The sequence below is a fragment of the Solanum lycopersicum genome, chromosome 8 (genome assembly GCF_036512215.1).
Source record: "Solanum lycopersicum chromosome 8, SLM_r2.1".
Classification (NCBI taxonomy): domain Eukaryota; kingdom Viridiplantae; phylum Streptophyta; class Magnoliopsida; order Solanales; family Solanaceae; genus Solanum; species Solanum lycopersicum.
Genome location: NC_090807.1, coordinates 29,947,532 through 29,968,625, shown reverse-complemented (window position 1 = coordinate 29,968,625; position 21,094 = coordinate 29,947,532). Strand labels below are relative to the sequence as shown.

Here is a 21,094-nt window from a genome sequence, read left to right as displayed (position 1 = left end):
TAAACTACAAGGAGTCGATATAGTTAAAATGTTTTATGTGTGCCAGATTTTAACTTCAATCTTCTTTCAGTGGTTAAACTAACTAGACAATTGAATTGTTGTGCTATATTTTATCCTGATTTCTTCCTTCTCCAGGATCTTCTCACTGGGAGAGTGAAGGAGATTGGTAAAGATGATGGTGGTTTATACATTTTGAAGTCTCCTCAACTGATAAACACTGAACAACATCATAAAATTATTGATACTACAGCTATCCAAGATTCTGATGAGGGTGAAGTTTGGCATAAAAGATTAGGTCACATCCCTATGAATGTTATTAGAAAGATATATATGTTTGCTAATAAAAGGAAGTTTCAGTTACAATGTTGTAATATTTGTCCATTGGCTAGACAAGTTCGATTACCATTCTCCATTAGTAACACTAGGAGTTCAAAATGTTTTGATTTAGTTCATATGGATGTATGAGGACCCTACAAAGTTGCAACTCACAATAAGATAAAGTTTTTTCTTACATTGGTTGATGACTATTCTAGATGGACTTGGATATATCTCATGCATCTTAAATCTGATGTTTCTACTATATTGAAGCAATTTCATGCCATGGTTCAAACCCAGTACAGTGTCCAGGTTAAAACATTTCGATCAGATAATGGGGGAGAGTTCTTCAATGCTCAAGTGAGTGAGTTGTTTCATTTTAAAGGTATCATTCATCAGAGTTCTTGTCCACATACACCTCAAAAAAATGGTGTAGTGGAAAGAAAGCATAGACACATCATGGAGACAGTTAGAGCTATCAGATTTCAAGGTCACATTCCAATCAAGTTTTGGGGGGAGTGTGTTTTAGCTGCAGTTCATATTATTAATAGAATTCCATCTAATGTGTTGAATAATTAGTCACCTTTTGAGATGATGTTCAACAAATCACCAGACCTGTCTTACATGAGAATAATAGGTTGTTTATGTCATGCTACCAAACTGTTGAGGACAGACAAGTTTGGACCGAGAGCTATTAGATCAGTTTTTATGGGTTATGGCACCACACAAAAGGGATACAAACTTTATGATCTTGAAAGTAAAGTTTTTTTTATCAGCAGGGATGTTGTATTTACAGAATCCATATTTCCTTTTCAGATTCATTCTAATGCAAATATGCAGACAATTGTATTTGATGATACAATTCAAGTTTCAGTTCCAGTTTTGAATATCCAAGATGATGATCATGTTTGCATGCATGATCATACTGATAGTACCACTAGATACTCTATTGATCATACTTCTGATGAGCCAAATATGAATCCATTTTCAGTTGTTCAGGAACCAACTATAAGTTCCACTATAGAAAAAAGACAGTCCACTAGAACTTCCAGACCTCCATTTTCGCAAAAGGATTTTGTGACCTCAACTAAGTCTGGATCTAAGTCTCATTGTCTGTACTCTCTTAGAGATAGTATTGATTACAGTTGCTTGTCTCCTTCATATCAATGTTGCATTGCTAATCTTTCAGTTAACATTGAGCCTTATTTTTATCATCAAGCTGTCAAGGACAAGAGATAGGTGGCAGCTATGAAGGAGGAAATACAAGCTTTGGAAGATTATAAGACTTGGGAGATAATACCTCTGCTTATTGGTAAGAAGGCTATATGTTGCAAGTGGGTATATAAAATCAAGTACAAAGCAACTGGTGAAGTTGAAAGATTCAAAGCTAGATTAGTGGCCAAAGGTTATAGTCAGCAGGAAGGATTAGATTATCAGGAGACCTTTTCTCCAGTTGTTAAAATGGTCACTGTAAGGACAGTGCTGACTCTTGCTGCTACTAAGGGGTGGGATGTTCAGCAAATGGATGTCTATAATGCCTTTTTGCAAGGTGATTTAGTGGAGGAAGTGTATATGCAATTGCCTACAGGTTACACTCATAGATATGATGGGGTTCAACCTGTATGCAAGTTACTTAAGTCATTATATGGACTTAAGCAAGCTTCGAGACAATGGAATGTGAAATTAACTCAGGCTCTATTAGCTGCTGGTTTTCAACAAAGTCATATGGATTATTTTTTGTTGATTAAAAGGTCAGATGAAGGCATTGTGATTGTCTTGATTTATGTTGATCATTTGTTGGTAACTGGTAGTAGCTTGAAGTTGATTAATGAAACTAAAAAAGTTCTGAAGGACAACTTCAAAATAAAAGACCTTGGAACTTTGAGATATTTTCTAGGGATAGAATTTGTTAGAAACACTAAAGGGATTTTTATGCACCAGAGGAAGTATGCATTGGGGATAATTTCTGATTTGGGTTTAGGTGGGTCTAAACTTATTGCCACACCTGTTGAAATGAATATCAAAATAACTACTATAGTTTTTGATAAACATACAGGTTCTTCATCTGATTCACTGCTATCAGATATTGGTGCATATCAAAGACTTATTGGTAGGTTGATTTACTTAAATTTTGTCTTATGTTGTTCAAAGCTTAAGTCAGTTTATGAATGCACCAAAGAGGTCTCATATGGATGTTGTTGTTAGAGTTGTAAGATACAACAAACAGAATCCAGGCTCAGGCATATTTTTGGTTGCACAATCTTCTGATTCCTTGCAAGCATATTGTGATGCTGATTGGGGATCATGTCTTGATACTAGGAAGTCCATTACCGGGTATATGGTAAAATTTGAGGACTCTTTACTTTCTTTGAAGTCAAAAAAGCAATCCACTGTCTCCAGGAGTTCTGCAGAAGCAGAATATAGAAGCATGGTCTTCACTATTGCTGAAGTTACATAGATAATTGGTATTTTCGTGAATTAGATATGCCTCTTAGCTTGCCTGTTGTTATACATAGTGATAGCACTGCCGCCATTAAGATTGCATCCAATCCTATCTTCTATGAAAGGACCAAACACATTGACATTGATTGTCATTTTGTTAGGGAGAAGATTCAAAGAGGTATTGTCTTCATTCAGCATTTGGCCACTACGGAGCAACTTGCTGATGTGTTAACTGAAGGTCTTGGTCGTTTGCAACATGAATATCTTGTATCCAAGCTAGGCATGAAGAACATCTTCATATCTCCTAGCTTGAAGGGGGGTATTGAAGAGTATGAAAAGAGTGTTGCTAAGAGTTAATTAGTAGTTAGTTATTATTGTTATCCAGCTGTCAATATCCTATTAGTTCATTAGTTATTAGTTACATTTTCTGTTAGTTAGTTACAATGAAATTGTATAAGTACATATTAGCACTGTAAGCTATAATAACAACTTTTCATCTTTTCTCATTCATTCAATTCACAATTTTGTCAATTTGCTGGCTCAAAGAAAATTAAGTTGAATTTTAGTCAATTAGAAATTTTGATACGTTCGATATCACTACTTCACAGTAGCAATATATATGAAACTGAAATGTCCAAAGACTCGTTCCATTTAATTTCAAGATGGCGAAAATGACTTCTCAAAACTTGTGAATTACGTACTGTTATTAAAATTTTGAATAAGTCAAAGAGCGTCAATAAAATAAGGTAGCTCATTAATGTAGTAACCACTTTTAATGACTAACACACAAAGAATCTAGTCTAGGTAGAAAATTCAGTAAGGCTTTTGATCATGAAGAATAAAATCATCACACTTAATGATTCTACAAAAGAGAATTCAAGGATAGTCAAGAAATTTCACTTATTACCCAAAAGTTCTATACTCTGTGTTTTTAGTAATATGAGTAAACTAATAACTCCTTGTTTGGATGCTAATCTTAGAATAAGTTAGATCATGATAGAGGATGAAATAATAAAATAAAATAATGAAAATATCAAAAAATATCCACAAGGTTTCTCAATTCCTTTTTATACTAAAGTGAGGAATAATTTTACAAATAAATCATTTTTTAAAAAAAAATATTAAAAAAATAAATTATGCAGTGCCAAACCAAAGAGTTAGTAATGAGAAATACAAGACTAAATAATTATAGCATAATTTGTGTTTGAACAAAATAACCTTCTGACACGATCTAGAAAAACAAATAAATCATAGATTTAATCTAATAAATTTGACTTGATATAAAATTTTATAATAAGAAAAAAAATTAAAACTTGTTTTAAATATTAGGTGTTTATTGTGATTTTGAGTACTTTTTACATGTTTAGATCGAATTACGAAGATGCACGCAAGAAAATATTATGAACTTGTTATTAATCTTGAATAGACAAAAATGAAATTACAAATTTACTGGTCCTAATTGATGTTGCAATCAGACTAATCAAGCTAGATATGTAAATTTCCTAGAGCAACATTGAGTAGAAATCCAATTAAAAAAAAATCTCCGTAAACCGCTACACTCCTTAAATGAAATAAACTATATTCCAAACAAAATTGCCATAGAAAACATTTTTTCCATCCATACGTTTCTGAATCATTTAGCTTTTACCAATCTGCACCAAAAAGTATACAACTTTGCGTGTATATAGTCATGTAAATGGTTGGCAAATATCAATGGACCAACTTTTAGTAAAATCAACAAGTGCAATGCGAAAAGAGTTTTCATAATTACAAGTATACCTATCAAAATTTTTAAAGAACACAATAATTTATTTGATGATACAACTTTAATTGTGTTCTTATCTTTATTTTCTCTATTTGGTCAACTTGTGTTTAACCTACTTAATCTTTTAGAAAGACAAAAAATAAATTAAACAAAACTAATTCACCACAAAAATACAAATGGCTCAACTAGTAGACGAAATAAGAATAGAATCAATAGCATTTTGATCACAATGATAACTCATACTTGTATTTTTAATTAGAATACCAGCTATGATAATTGGAGTAAACTCACTCATCTAATACACTGTTTCTTTTTAAAAAATCAGAATAGCTATAAAAATCTCTTTCATAAAACAAAGGGGTGAGTTGACATTTTTTGATTGAGAAGAAGAGATCAATTATAAAAATGAAAAGTCAAAAGTGAAAAATCAAAATGACGAGAGAGAGTTCCTGAATAGAAGGTTCTTGAATTTTACAACAAATGACACGTTAAAATTTAATCTTCCTTGAAAAATCTGAATTACCCGTAAATTGAAATATATTACCTAGCTATAAACATACATGTTGATACTATTTTTAGATATGTTAAAGTAACATTTTTGTGGCAGTAAAAAATTTCATAAATAAAATGTAAGAATGCGTCCTCTTTTTTTTTTTTGCTTAACGAATAAGAAAATAATGTCAACTAAAGTAGAATCAACGGCACAACCATAAAACTATTCCATCCATTTCAACTTTATGTGAAATATTAAATTTTAAATAATTTTTAAAAATATTTTTTTAATAATTTAAATTGTCAATTATTATGACATTAAATATGTACATTATATTAGAAAAAAACTTTTTCTTTTTCACACACATTCTGTGTCACAAAAAAGTGATTGTGGGGTGGGGTGAGAGGGGGGGGGGGGGGAGGTTTATAATCCTAGGACAATCTCCCTCTCCTTTGACTTATAAAAAGTCATCAAAGACACTAATGATATCTTAATATGGTGTGATATCTTTTATTTTTTCGGTTACTTGTCCATTTTTAGATTTTAAATAGTAAAAATAAAATAGACATTAAAAATGAATTATTTCTTAAAATTTTAAATTGCACAAATATAATTAAATAACTATGTTTTATAGTATGTAGTGTACAATTATTGTTAAATGGAAGGAAAGAGTACCATATTCATACATTACTTAGTTTTAGCAAAATAAATCAAGAATGGTCACAACTCATACTGACTTGTTAAATTCCTATTATTTGGAATGATGTTTTGAAATCCCAATCATCAAACAAATAGAGAAGTCAATATTCAAATTTCTTCCTCTTTCTCCCATGTGCTTCCCCCTCTCTTATATACTTCTCCGCATCACTACTCTATGATTTCTCCCTCCAAAATTGTTATTCACTATACTATTTTTGAAATATTTAATAATATTTATTTATTTTATGAAATTAATTGATAATTTTATATTTTATTTTTAATTTATACTTTTCATTAATTATAATAATTTTTTAATTGTATTTTTTAAGACATTATTTTATTATATTCAAACCGTAATTTAATGAAATTACCCTTGTATTTATAGATTCTTAAAAAATGCTCAAAATCAATGAACAAGGTATTGTTGGACAGAAAAAGTATTAAATATGATTTATAATTAGTAAATCAAAAGTCAGTCTCTTAATTATTATAATTACACTTCTTAAACATATTTATAGGTAAAAAAAGGACGGAATACTATGGTCTCATTCAAAGAAATGGTTCCGCTAGCCGCTGATGAATGAAGAGTGGAAATTCTACAAAGAGCCCTTAACTCTCGATCTTCCATTCACCTCATGTATATGTTTTCTAAATCTACGTATGATAAATGTCTGACTCTTTGTGTTGGGTTTGAAAGGAATCAATATCATGTGGAAGTTTACAATTACAAATTGCGAATTGTAATAGTGATAAACAAAATAACAGAACTCACCGCATGAACATAAATTTTAAATGTCTACATCGTGAATGCATTGTTGTTTGGTATAAGAAGAAGGGTATTCAATTTATAGTGTTCTAAAATTTTCCTCGAAGAAAAGAATCACCAAATATGGTAATGTTTTGACTTTCTTTTTCAACAGAAAAAATATATTTCAATTATGGTAAAATTTGAGAGTAAAAATCTAATACCTCCCACCCCCCACCCCCCTGATGAAATAAACTTTGTTCTTAGCAACTTCGGGAAAGGGGGATTCAAATAGGTTCAACTTTTAAAGTTCTTTTGCATTGTTTTCATGCAAGAGAAATGACTGTAGATTTAGTGAAGTGAATCAGTCGCGAACGTATAACAAGTATTTATTTTTTCATAAATATTAAATTTGAACTTAAATCAACTTCAAATTCTTTTCTATATATGTACCTTCATAATTTAATTTGGTAATACTGAGTTATTGTTTCGTTAGTGACTAATTTTATTGGGATTTTGTTTACTAAGTGACACTAATTATATTTTCTTTTTCAATCATTAACATCTTAATAAGCTAATCAATTTTTATTTTTTAACTTTGCTATAGGCAAAATTATGTCATGTATAATATAAAATGTAAAAAAAAGATGTGTTTTATTAGGGATCCACGTGCAAAAAACTAGTTGTGAAAGAAAAAAAGAGAAAAATGTGGTTGACGTCCAATTTTTTTTTCTGATCATCCAATGTCCCCTCTCTCTATCTATCTCATTCTCTGTGTTTATTAAAAAATGTCCTCAAATCAAAACAATTTCTTCAACAATAAACCAAAGCAAGCCCCTTTGAAATAGAATGGTGAAGGGACCAAAAATGGTGTTAATGAATCAATGTACAAGTCAGAAATAAGAAGAAGATTAATTGAAGGTTTGCATACTAATAATAATATTAGTCATGCAGACCTCAAACATAATGGAGGACGAAGATGTTAGCCCGAACGCTTCATTACAAAGGAATGGATCATTTATTTGTGTTGCAGCACCATTCTTGTATGATAAGTTACCTGAGGAACCCCTTAAGCTTTCCATCCTCAAATTAGATGGCTCTTCTTTCGGTAATTATACCTACATTTCTATATTCTATTCTATTCTATTCATGTGTATCCAAATTTTTGTTAGTTGATTGAATTTTGAGATTTAATTGTAGATATTGAAGTGCCTAGAAATGGTAACGTGGATGATCTCAAACGGGCCGTGGTAGAGGCCTTCAGCCATTGCAAGATTTCATGGTATGTATTAGCTAATCAATCAATTGTTCCTTAGAGTGCATCTCCTTAATTATTTGAATGTGTTGTGACTGCAGGTTACATGTATGGGGGCATTTTTGTCTGAGTTATGACGGACAGAAACTACTTTCAGATGATGATTTGATAGGAACCTACGGGATCAAGGATGGCGATAAGGTTTATTCTCTTCCATAGGATGTTTTCAGAAAGAAATATTTATATAATCTAATATATAGTTGTTGTATGCTTGTTCTATTATATTGGAAACTGCATTCTGGAAAAGGGATGATAGTGGAAAAATGATCTTTGATCTCCTAATCATTCAAGCAGCGCGTAGCCACAGCCACCCCAGAATGTTCAATTGGACACCCTTCATCGAAAAACTACATTGTACAAATATGTCAATTCTAATGAATGTCTATTTGAATGAAGGAGTTCCAGATTCATAACCCAAAATATTACAATATTTACACCCTTCTGGCTCCACCACTGCTTTCAAGATAATAAATGATGATATATTTGGTATAAATTGATCATAGGCAATAGCTACACACATACACAACTAGGATCTCTTAGATATATTGTATAATCCATACATCTTCGACTTGATTTTATGCATACCACATTATTGATGTGCACTTATATATTATTTCTTTCATGTAACTGAAATTATTTGAGTATTTCTTTGATACCCTAACATTGATAATTTTGCAGCTTAGTTTTGTGAGACATGTATCGGTTGGCCACAATCCAAAAATGACGCAATCAGAGGTCAACCATCAGTTTGATCCCAAAGTGTAAGTTGTATAATATTGATTCCATTGGATATAGTTGTTTTTCATAAATTCAACTATTGTACGATGTACAAGTTGTTTATTTGTTTGAGCTAATATTGTTGGAAAACCTGCTACTCAATCTGCAGATCCAACGACTTTGATGGGCTTAAAGGTGAAGAAGAGGATAATCATCATGACCAAGATGATGAAGACAACAGTTCAGAGGACGAGTATAATGGATGTGGTGTTTCCAATTGCCAGTACAGGTTATTTCATTTATTTAGAGGATTATTCTCATATCAGAAACTGGAAATGTCAGAAAGAAGAGCGGAACAGAAGACAGAGTAATGCCATCAAGATTCAACAATATAAACTTAGGGATCAAAGTTGTAAAAAATAAGTATTATGACTTTGGTGGAAATAAAGCATGCACAACAATAACCAACAATTTTTGCAGTTCTAGGACTTGAACATCTATTGTAATTGACAATCTATAGTATTGCCTCTTTCAGAACGATGCAATTATTTTTGAAAGAATTTTTTTATGTATATATTTCGAAAGATAAATGGTTTAGTCCATCAGTTATTACATATCATACCAATACTTTCTCATACCTTTAAGCATATTATTTCAAATGATTGTCCAGTCAAAGGAAATATAGTAATGTTCACTTAACTATCAATTCTTTTCATAGAAAGTCATTCAATTATCATTTTCTACTCTAAATTTATTCAACTATGATTTCATGTTACTCAACCTATTGAATCATTTTTTTTCATTAAAATTTGCTAACATGGGATTTCCATCCTTTACCAAAATTTTAAAAACCAAATTTACATCTATTTATATCATTTAGTGACCCGGCCATTTTTTCCCTCTATGTTCTTCTTCTCCTTTCTTTTCTTTTTTAATTTTTCAATTTCAACCTCTTCTTCACGTATCAATAATATATCATGATTGTTGTAATTTTACTGATTTTGAAGTTGGAAGACAATTATTTGATGCTTGGGGAGAACAAAGAGGTTATGAAACTTTAAAAAAAATGACGGAATGACTTGATAGACCCTCGTAGTTGGCTCCGCTTGTAAGTTGAACCATTGTACTTTTGATTTTGCCAACTAAACATTTAAACTCATTCAAACACAATATTTCAAACCCCTTTCTCATCATTTGTGTGTGTGTAACATTCCGGAAAATCGTATGTCTAATGAAGAGACAATATGCCCTTACGATAGCCTATTAGGGGTACATAGGCACCCCAATGCCCATTATTGAGAAATATTGGGTATAGTATAGAAAAATTGGCTAAGGGATATTAGTCAATTTTCTATATACGAATAAGAAATATACTTTTTGAGTTGTCATACCCCAATCAAGATTGTTGTTCAATAAATGTACTCGCAATAAAGACCCTAAGCTAAAAGAAAATCCGTTATGAATAGTTTAACACAAAGTACTAGGCATCCAAGTGTCAAGCCTAGTACCATTCCACATAACCATTTAAAATGATCATGTAAATTAAGCAGTACCCAAGGACATAGTGAGGGTCCTTGGGACAATATGTAAACATTTCCAAATGAACCATAAATAATAATTAGTTAGGAAAGTGCAACCAACCCATGTGCAAGCAGATGTGCAAGACATGTGAATAAGCTGCCAAAGGAGGGGACCACCCTAACCAAATTCAGTTAGGATAGTTAAGGGGATACGTGCACAAGGGACAAATTCATGTGGGGCCTAACCTCCCTACCAATTTTAGACTCTAACTTACTGCCCCAAATAGCTAACTAACCTAGGAATAACCTAAATGGACCCACTAGTGCACTCGACAACCTAGGATCAAAACCGGGTTGACACTAACCTAGTACTAGTTAAAAACACAACCTAGTACCTAACCTAGGATGGTCCAAAAGGTTAGTTATAAACCTATCAACTAAGGGGTACTTTACTAATTGCCCTAGGTTACCTAATTAATTTATTTAACAAATCAATTAATTAATTTAAAAAGGGCTAAAACCAAAACTATAAAAGAAATTTTCAGATTTTGGTTAAGACAAGAAAGGGACAACCTAGTACCTAACCTAGGATGGTCCAAACAGTTAGTTACAACTTAGGGATACTTTATTAAGTACCCTAGGATACTTTATTAAGTACCCTAGGCTACTTAATTAATTAATTTAGCAGCTTAATTAATTAGTTTAAAGGGTCAAAACCAAAATCACAAAGAAGTTTCAAGATTTCGGTTGAGACAAGAAAAAGACAACCTAGTATTTAACCTAGGTTGGTCCAAAGGATTAAATATGGTTATAACAACTTAAGGGTACTTTAGTAATTACCCTAGGCTACTTAATTAATTAAATTATCCATTTAATTAATTAAATTAAAGGGGTCAAATCGAAATTCTTATGGTAACCTAGTATAATGCAAGAAACATCCTAGTACTTAACCTAGGATGGTCCAAAAAGGTTAATTTTGGTTCCAATGACTTAGGAGTACTTTAGTAATTACACTAGGTACCTAAATTAATTAAATTAAGGATTTAATTAATTAATATAAAGTCAAAATATTGACCAAAATCATAGTCAACACCAATTTCTAGATTTGACTAAGTGTTATAGTTTCCTATGTTTAATCAACTTAGGAGGGGCATTTTGGTAATTGGTTAATTAGTTTATTAAATTAACTTATTAAAACTAAGTTGTATAATTCAATATCTGTTCTTAAACTTAAAAATCATGTTCAAATTCATAGAAAAAAAAGACGCAAAAAAGTAAGCAAGCGAGGGAAAAAAACTAGAAAATTTCATTGATTCTCCTAGGCGATTTCAAGGTTTCTCCAAGTTTTCGTTCAATATGGTCTTAGTAGATTAAGTTCTACTTAGGGTATGGGTTTCTCTCCTGGACTTCTTTCTCCAAGAGAATTTTCTTTCGAATGATTCAAAGATCTTGAAAACTAGGGTTGTTTCCCGTCATTCTTGTCGAACTCCTTTCCCTAGTATCCTTGTTACGATTTCAATGTTGAATAGGTTAGAAATCATATTGTTGGTATGTGGTTGTCACGACCCAAAACGTGTCGTGAGTGGCACCCACATTTATCCTCCTATGTGAGCGAACCAACCAATCTAAACCCCAACATTTTAACCATAATAAACAGAATACAATGCGGAAGACTTAAAACTCATTAACAAAAATAGATTAATAACTTCTAAAACTCAAACACTTATTATTATCCCAAAAATCTGGAAGTCATCATCACAAGAATATCTATCCTCAAATTACTAAAGCTAAGAGTATCTAAGAAACTAAACATAAATAATAGCTAGTCTTTGCCAGAACTTCAAGGCATCAAGACATGAAGAAGAAGATCCAGTCCAAGCTAGAAGCTTTAGCTCACCCTGAAATCTGACGTGATAAAGACTGGCTAGAGTTGCGGTTGAATTGAAGACGACGGTACGTTTGCTGCACTCCACAATGAACAAAAGGAAAACATACAAGTAGGGGTCAGTACAAAACACGAGTACTGAGTAGATATCATCGGCCAACTCAAAATAGAAAACAATATATATCGAATAATATCATAAAATCAACTACAATATTCAACAGGTAGCAACAACAAGTACTATAATCATTAATAAGTACGCCAAGTACACCCATGAGCACGCAACCCTCCATACCATACTCATTTGGGAAATAGGTTCATTAAACTTTGAGTATATTAAGATAATTCAAGATTCATTCTCTTTATTCCTCTTGTGTCAGAACGTGACACTCTGATCCCCTAATACTATGTGTCGGTTTGTGACACCCGATCTCCTAATACTACGTGTCGGTTCGTGACACCCGATCCCCTAATACTACGTGTCGGTTCATGACACCCGGTCCCCTAATACTACGTGTCGGTTCGTGACATCCGATCCCCTAATACTACGTGTTGGTTCGTGACACACGATCCCCTAATACTACATGTCAGTTCGTGACACCCGATCCATTAATACTACGTGTCGGTTCATGACACCCGATCCATTAACCTCATTCTTTTAGTTCATCAAGCCTTCTTTTATACCAAGACATCATCATTAACAAAGAGGTTTTCAAGATTTAGGATTCAATAGTTTCATCATACTTATTTCATCACAATTATATCATCACATCCATGCAAGCACACAATTAAGCATATAGAAGGGTTTACAACACTACCCAATACATATCATTCGCTATTAAGAGTTTACTACGAATAGCATAAAAACCATAACCTACCTCCACCGAAGAATTATGATCAAGAAAGCTAATCCTCAAAATCTTTGCTTTCTTCTTCGTTCCTTCTCTCTCGATCATTTCTCTCTCTTCTCTCTCTTCTTTCTATTTTTCTTATTCAAACCCTTTTTCTTTTACCTTAATTAGCATATAATTAAGTATAAAAGATGACAAAAGTAACCCACTAATTAATTTAAGGTTATCTCCTTTAACCCTCAAGAAATTGGATTATTAATATTCAACCACTAACTTTATAATTATAATCAGGAATAGCCCAAAACGCCCCTTAAAATATTAAACAAAAATCTGACCCAGTCAGGGTTACGCAGACTGTGACAGCCCGTCGTGCCTGCGACGGTCCGTCCTGCTGCTTCCGTTACAAGGTTCAGAGACTCGATTTATTAAAGAGTCTGTGACGGCCCGTCATGCCTACGACGGTCCGTCCTGCCACTTCGTCACGAAGTTCAGAGAGTCGATTTCAGTACCCAAATTTCAGAAATCTAAGTGTTTTGGAATGAGACCCCCTCGACGGTCCGTCGTGCCCATGACGGTCCGTCGTGGGATCCGTCGTCTCAGCCAGTTTTTCCAGACATAAAATCTGCTGCTCAAAACGACTAAACAGGTCGTTATAATAGATACCAATTTACCCATCGTTCGTCCTCGAACGATCACAAGAAAAGAAACAAGGGCGAAAAGGAGTACCTGAATCTGTAAACAGGTGTGGGTATCTTTCTTGCATATCAGCCTCCTTCTCCCAAGTGGATTCTTCAACTGGTCGATTCTTCCATTGAACCTTGATGGATGCAATCTCTCTTGACCTCAACTTGTGGACTTCTCTACCTAGAATAGCAATAGGCTCCTCCTCATAAGACAAATTCTCATCAAGCAGAACTGAATCCCAACGAATGATGTAGTTTCCATCCCCATGGTATCTTTTCAACATAGACACATGAAATACTGGGTGCACTCCGGACAGTCCTGGGGGCAAGGCTAATTCATAATCTACCTCCCCCACGCGCTTCAGAACTTCAAATGGACCAATGTACCTTGGACTAAGCTTATCTCGCTTACCAAGCCGCATCACCCCTTTCATGGGCGAAACCTTCAGCAAGACTTGCTCACCCTCCATAAACTCCAAGTCTCTAACCTTCCGATCTGCATATTCTTTCTGCCTGCTTTGAGCCGCTAAAAGCTTTTCTTGAATGCATTTTACTTTATCTAACGATTCCCTCAGAAGATCAGTACCCCAAGGTCTAACCTCAAATGCATCAAACCACCCAATGGGAGACCTACATCTTCTCCCATACAATACCTCGAATGGGGCCATATCAATACTTGAGTGATAGCTATTGTTGTATGAGAACTCTGCTAAGGGTAAGAAGTTATCCCAATGACCACCAAATTCTATCACACATGCACGAAGCATATCCTCCAACACTTGAATCGTTCGCTCAGACTGACCATCGGTCTGAGGATGGAACGCAGTACTAAGGTCCAACCTAGTACCCAATTCCGCATGCAATGTTCTCCAAAACTTAGAAGTAAATTGCGTACCTCTATCCGATATGATGGAGAGTGGAACCCCATGCAATCGAACAATTTCTGAGATGTAAAGTTTGGCTAACTTCTCTGCATTGTAAGTCACCTTAACGGGAATGAAGTGAGCAGACTTAGTTAACCTATCAACGATTACCCAAATGGAGTCATACTTACCCATTGTCTTTGGAAGACCAACCACGAAGTCCATTGCAATTCTCTCCCACTTCCATTCAGGAATGGGCATTCTCTGAAGTGTTCCTCCGGGACTCTGGTGTTCATACTTTACTTGCTGACAATTTGGACATTTGGCAACAAAATCAACAATGTCGCGCTTCATTCTACTCCACCAAAAGTGTTGCTTTAGGTCACGGTACATCTTGGTTGCACCCGTATGTATAGAATACCTTGAGCTATGAGCCTTTACAAGAATAGTGTGAATCAAATCATCGACGCGGGGTACACATACCCTTCCCTTAATTCTCAAAACACCTTTCTCATCGATTTTTGCTTCTTTAGCCTCTCCTCGCAACACCTTATCTCGAATCCGAATCAGCTTCTCATCATTACAGTACTTCCCCTTAATCTCGTCAAGAAAGGAAAATCTTGCCTCCACACAGGCCAAAAATCCTCCCTTCTCATTTATTTCTAACCTCATAAAGTCGTTAGCCAGAGTCTGAATCTCTCTAGCCAATGGGCGTCTAGAAACTTGCAAGTGAGCTAGACTTCCCATGCTCCCTGCCTTTCTACTTAAAGCATCTTCCACAGCATTAGCTTTTCCCGGATGATACAAGATAGTGATATCGTAGTCCTTCAGTAATTCCATCCATCTCCTTTGTCTCAAGTTCAAATCCTTATGAGTAAAAACATACTGTAGGCTACGATGATCCGTATAGACTTCACACTTAACCCCATATAGATAGTGCCTCCATTGCTTTAATGCAAATACTACCGCGGCCAACTCCAAATCATGGGTCGGGTAATTGCGTTGGTGCATTTTTAATTGCCTCGAATCATAAGCAATTACACTCTTCTCTTGCATTAGCACTGCACCCAACCCAGAATAGGATGCATCACAATAAACAACGAAGTTCTTACCTTCCACTGGCAAGGTGAGAATGGGTGCAGTAGTCAACAAAGTCTTGAGTTTCTGAAAGCTTTCTTTGCACTCATCCGACCATACAAATGGAACACTCTGCTTAGTCAAGTTTGTTAGTTGGGAAGCAATAGAAGAAAATCCCTTGACGAATCGACGGTAGTAGCTAGGTAAACCAACAAAGCTCCTTACCTCTGTAACATTAGTAGGTCTTACCCAACTCTTCACTGTTTCAATCTTAGATGGATCCACCATCACTCCATCCTTAGAAACTACGTGCCCTAAGAAGGACACTGAATCTAGCCAAAACTCACACTTAGAGAATTTGGCATAAAACTTTCTCTCCCTCAACATTTCCAACACAATTCTCAAGTGCTCCTCATGTTCTTTCTTGCTCTTTGAGTATACCAGTATATCATCAATGAATACAATGACAAAGAGATCCAGATATGGCTTAAAAATCCCATTCATCAAGCTCATGAAAGCGGCAGGGGCATTCATAAGCCCAAAAGACATTACTAAGAACTCATAATGCTCATACCTGGTCCGAAAAGCAGTCTTGGGCACATCTGCTGCCCGTATTTTCAATTGATGATAACCAGATCTCAAGTCGATTTTTGAGAAGGTACAAGCGCCTTGTAATTGATCGAACAAATCATCGATGCGAGGAAGAGGATACTTGTTCTTAACAGTTACCTTGTTCAGTTGTCTGTAGTCTATGCACATCTAAAAACTCCCATCCTTCTTCTTTACAAACAAAACAGGAGCACCCCAAGGGGATGCACTTGGTCTAATGAAGAATTTGCTCAACAACTCTTGAAGTTGGGCCTTTAACTCCCTTAACTCAGCGGGATCCATTCTATAAGGGGGTATAGAAATGGGGCGAGTACCCGGTTCAAGATCGATAGAAAAGTCGATATCCCTATCCGGTGGCATACCAGGAAGGTCTGCGGGAAACACATCCAGAAACTCACAGACTATTGAAACCGTCTCAATTGAAGGTACTTGGGTAGTATCATCCCTGAGGTGTGCCAAGAAAGCTAAACAACTCTTTCTAACCATTTTCCTAGCGCAAAGGAAGGAGATGATACAAACTGGAGTGGAAGTGTAGTCACCCTCCCACACTAACGGATCTGTCCCAGGCTTGGCTAACGTCACAGTTTTAGCATTACAATCTAAGATTGCAAAGTTTGGAGAAAGCCAAGTCATACCCAGAATTACATCGAAATCAACCATTTCTAAGATAACCAAGTCTACATGAGTATTTCTCCCCACAAACGTTACAAGACAAGACCTATACACCTTTTCAACTATCACAGACTCACCCACCGGAGTAGAAACACGAATAGGCATGTCAAGCAATTCACAATGTAAATTAAAACCAGTAGCAAATGAAGAAGATACATATGAAAATGTGGATCCAGGATCAAATAATACGGAAGCCATGCAATCACAAACCAAAAGATTACCTGTGATAACAGCATCGGATGTCTCCGCTTCCGACCGCCCGGGGAAAGCGTAACAATGGGCTCTATCACCTGTCTGCCCGTTGCCCCTACCATGTTGCGCTGCAGAAGTCCCAGTTTGCCCGTCACCCCGGCCGTTTTGATGACCACCATTACCTCGGCCACCACGTCCTCCCGAATAACGGCCACTTCTATGACCACCTCTACCTCTGATCATTGGGGGTCTATAACTCTGTTTTGGACAATTTCTCCTAATATATACAATCTCTGCATATCCATAACATTCTTTGGATTCAAGCATAGGTCTCTGTGAGAACGACGGAGTCTGGGGATAACCTCCAAACTCAGAGAATTGTTGACCGGTCTGCGCCCCCAGCTACAGCCTGCAGTGAAGACTGAATAGGTCGGACTGTATAACCTCCAGAACTCTGCCCTCTGGAGTAAGAAACACTAAACTCACCTCCCTTACAAAACCCTTTAGATGTCGATGCCAAGGTGAAGTCATATGGCTTCACTCCCTCCACCTCTATCACGAAGTCTACCACTTCCTGAAAGGATTTCACTATAGCCACTACCTGTAAGGCTGAAATCCGCAAATCTGACCTCAACCCCTTCACAAAACGGTGAATCCTATCTTGTGGACTGAAACAAAGCTGGGTGGCATACCTAGATAATGCGCGAAACTTAGCTTCATACGCAGTAACCGACATCCTACCTTGCTCTAGGCTCAAGAACTCATTTCTCCTCCTATCCCTCAAAGTACGGGGTATATACTTCTCCATAAATAAGCTAGAGAATGATGCCCAAGTCATAGGTGGTGCCTCTGTTGGTTGACACTCAACATGTGACCGCCACCACATTTTGGCGCTCCCTTGAAACTGATAAGTCACAAACTCAACGCCAAATCGTTCTACTATACCCATCTTGTGTAGTAGCTCATGACAATCAACCAGAAAATCATAGGCATCTTCAGATTCAGCACCCTTGAAGACTGGGGGTTTCAATTTCAAGAACTTACTGAAAAGTTCATGCTGATCACTTGTCATTATAGGCCCTGTAGTCAACCGAGGAAACGTGCTTATTTCCAATGAGGCATCCATGCGGGGAGCCACAGTAGCTGCATGTTGTACCTCCGAAACCTGAGGTGCTGGTGCAGAAAACACTGGAGGCGTCTGGCCTTGATCAGATAACCCGCTAAGATAAGCAATAACCTGATTGATCATCTCTGGGGTAGGTTGGGATGGTAATTCCTCATTCTGCACTTGTTCATTCTCCCCTTCCTCACCCTCTCTTACTACTTCCTCAGTCGGTGGAGGAGTCACCGCCCTAGTACTAGATAGGCCAGGTATTTGTCCTCTTCCTCTAGAGGACGTCCTCCCACGACCTCTTCCACGTCCTCTTGCCACTCCTCCTCCTCAAGCTACAGCCCCAGTGGCTGGCTCAGACGCATCTTGTCTTGCCGGTGTTGGTGTTGGCACAGTTGTTGCTCTAGTTCTAACCATCTGCAAAATAGAGTGAAGATGGTCAGATACCAATTTGTATCACCTAGATACCAATTGGATCCAAGTAATAGCACGAAAGAAGAAAGAATGAATGAAATTTTCCTAAAGTCTTATAGCCTCTCAAAGAAAAGTAAAGGCGTCCCCCTACCGTTCTTTAAGACTCTACTAGACTCGTTCTTGTGTGATTAGACCAACGAACCTAATGCTCTGATACCAAGTTTGTCACGACCCAAAACGTGTCGTGAGTGGAACCCACATTTATCCTCCTATGTGAGAGAACCAACCAATCTAAACCCCAACATTTTAACCATAATAAACAGAATACAATGCGGAAGACTTAAAACTCATTAACAAAAATAGATTAATAACTTCTAAAACTCAAACACTTATTATTATCCATAAAATCTGGAAGTCATCATCACAAGAACATCTATCCTCAAATTACTAAAGCTAAGAGTATCTAAGAAACTAAACATAAATAATAGCTAGTCTATGCCAGAACTTCAAGGCATCAAGACATGAAGAAGAAGATTTAGTCCAAGCTAGAAGCTTTAGCTCACCCTGAAATCTGACGTGATGAAGACTGGCTAGAGTTGCGGTTGAATTGAAGACGACGGTACATTTTCTGCACTCCACAATGAACAAAAGGAAAACATAAAAGTAGGGGTCAGTACAAAACACGAGTACTGAGTAGATATCATCGGCCAACTCAAAATAGAAAACAATATATATCGAATAATATCATAAAATCAACTACAATACTCAACAGGTAGCAACAACAAGTACTATAATCATTAATAAGTATGCCAAGTACACCCATGAGGACGCAAGCCTCCATACCATACTCATTTGGGAAATAGGTTCATTAAACTTTGAGTATATTAAGATAATTCAAGATTCATTCTCTTTATTCCTCTTGTGTCGGAATGTGACACTCCGATCCCCTAATACTACGTGTCGGTTCGTGACACCCGATCCCCTAATACTACGTGTCGGTTCGTGACACCCGATCCCCTAATACTATGTGTCGGTTCGTGACACCCGATCCCCTAATACTACGTGTTGGTTCATGACACCCAATCCCCTAATACTACGTGTCGGTTCGTGACACCCGATCCCCTAATACTACGTGTCGGTTCATGACACCCGATCCCCTAATACTACGTGTCGGTTCATGACACCCGATCCATTAATACTACGTGTCGGTTCGTGACACCCGATCCATTAACCTCATTCTTTTAGTTCATCAAGCCTTCTTTTATACCAAGGCATCATCATTAACAAAGAGGTTTTCAAGATTTAGGATTCAATAGTTTCATCATGCTTATTTCATCACAATTATATCATCACATCCATGCAAGCATACAATTAAGCATATAGAAGGGTTTACAACACTACCCAATACATATCGTTCGCTATTAAGAGTTTACTACGAATAGCATAAAAATCATAACCTACCTCCACCGAAGAATTGTGATCAAGCAAGCTAATCCTCAAAATCTTTGCTTTCTTCTTCGTTCCTTCCCTCTCGATCGTTTCTCCCTCTTCTCTCTATTCTTTCTATTTTTCTTATTCAAACCCTTTTTCTTTTACCCTAATTAGCATATAATTAAGTATAAAAGATGACAAAAGTAACCCACTAATTAATTTAAGGTTATCTCCTTTAACCCCAAGAAATTGGATTATTAATATTTAACCACTAACTTTGTAATTATAATCAGGAATAGTCCAAAACGCCCCTTAAAATATTAAACAGAAATCTGACCCAGTCAGGGTTACGCAGACTGTGATGGCCCATCGTGCCTGCGACGGTCCGTCCTGCTGCTTCCGTCACAAGGTTCAGAGACTCGATTTATTAAAGAGTCTGTGACGGCCCGTCATGCCTGTGACGGCCCGTCATGCCTTTGACGGTCCGTCCTGCCACTTCGTCACGAAGTTTAGTGAGTCGATTTCAGTACCCAAATTTCAGAAATCTAAGTGTTTTGGAACGAGACCCCCTCGACGGTCCGTCGTGCCCATGACGGTCCGTTGTGGGATCCGTCGTCTCAGCCAATTTTTCCAGACATAAAATCTGCTGCTCAAAACAACTAAACCGGTCGTTAAAGTGGTGGTGGCTGATCTTAATGTGTATGGTTTTTGATGAAATGATGATTGAATGAATCTATGAATTGGACACGTTTGATGCTAAATGTTATTATGTGAATTAAAAGAATGATACTATGTTAAATAATCAAAAGATTGGCTAATGTATAATGTATAAAAACTTAAGCATGTTGCACATGAAAATTGGCTTATGCCAACAAATATGGTTATAAAATCTATGCCCAATTGTTTATGTCTATACTAATCGTATGCCAATAATATTGGCTAACAATACATTGTCTAAAAGTGATGTATGAAAATGACTATAATATTATGTTAAATGATTAAAAAATTGGCTAATGTATAATGTATAAAAACTTAAGCATGTTGCACATGAAAATTTGCTTATGCCAACAAATATGGTTGTGAAATCTATGCCCAATTGTTTATGCCAATATTAATTGAATGCCTATAAAATGTCTAACAATACATTGTCTAAAAGTGATGTATGGAAATGACTATAATATTATGTTAAATAATTAAAATATTGGCTAATGTATAATTGGACACGTTTGATGCTAAGTGTTACTATATGAATTAAAAGAATGATACTATGTTAAATAATCAAAAGATTGACTAATGTA

General features: G+C 35.9%; 2 protein-coding genes across 2 annotated transcripts in view; both read left to right on the top strand.

The window, feature by feature from the left end:
* The window catches only part of LOC112942003 (uncharacterized), a 2,923-nt gene extending 1,369 nt beyond the window's left edge, over positions 1-1,554 (top strand). Inside the window, exons 2-5 of the mRNA XM_069288327.1 lie at positions 1-37; positions 136-276; positions 589-675; positions 1,156-1,554. The exon at positions 1-37 is cut by the window's left edge and continues 1,102 nt beyond it. Of these exons, the coding sequence (XP_069144428.1) occupies positions 1-37; positions 136-276; positions 589-675; positions 1,156-1,554 (664 nt within the window). The remainder of the gene's footprint in view (positions 38-135; positions 277-588; positions 676-1,155) is intronic.
* Positions 1,555-7,258: 5,704 nt separating this feature from the next.
* LOC101244976 (uncharacterized) lies at positions 7,259-9,105 on the top strand. The gene is made up of 5 exons (XM_004244819.5): positions 7,259-7,567; positions 7,660-7,741; positions 7,816-7,915; positions 8,453-8,535; positions 8,661-9,105. Exons 1-5 carry the CDS (start codon positions 7,408-7,410, stop codon positions 8,860-8,862), a joined length of 627 nt encoding a protein of 208 aa, XP_004244867.3. The 5' UTR covers positions 7,259-7,407; the 3' UTR covers positions 8,863-9,105.
* Positions 9,106-21,094: the final 11,989 nt, after the last annotated feature.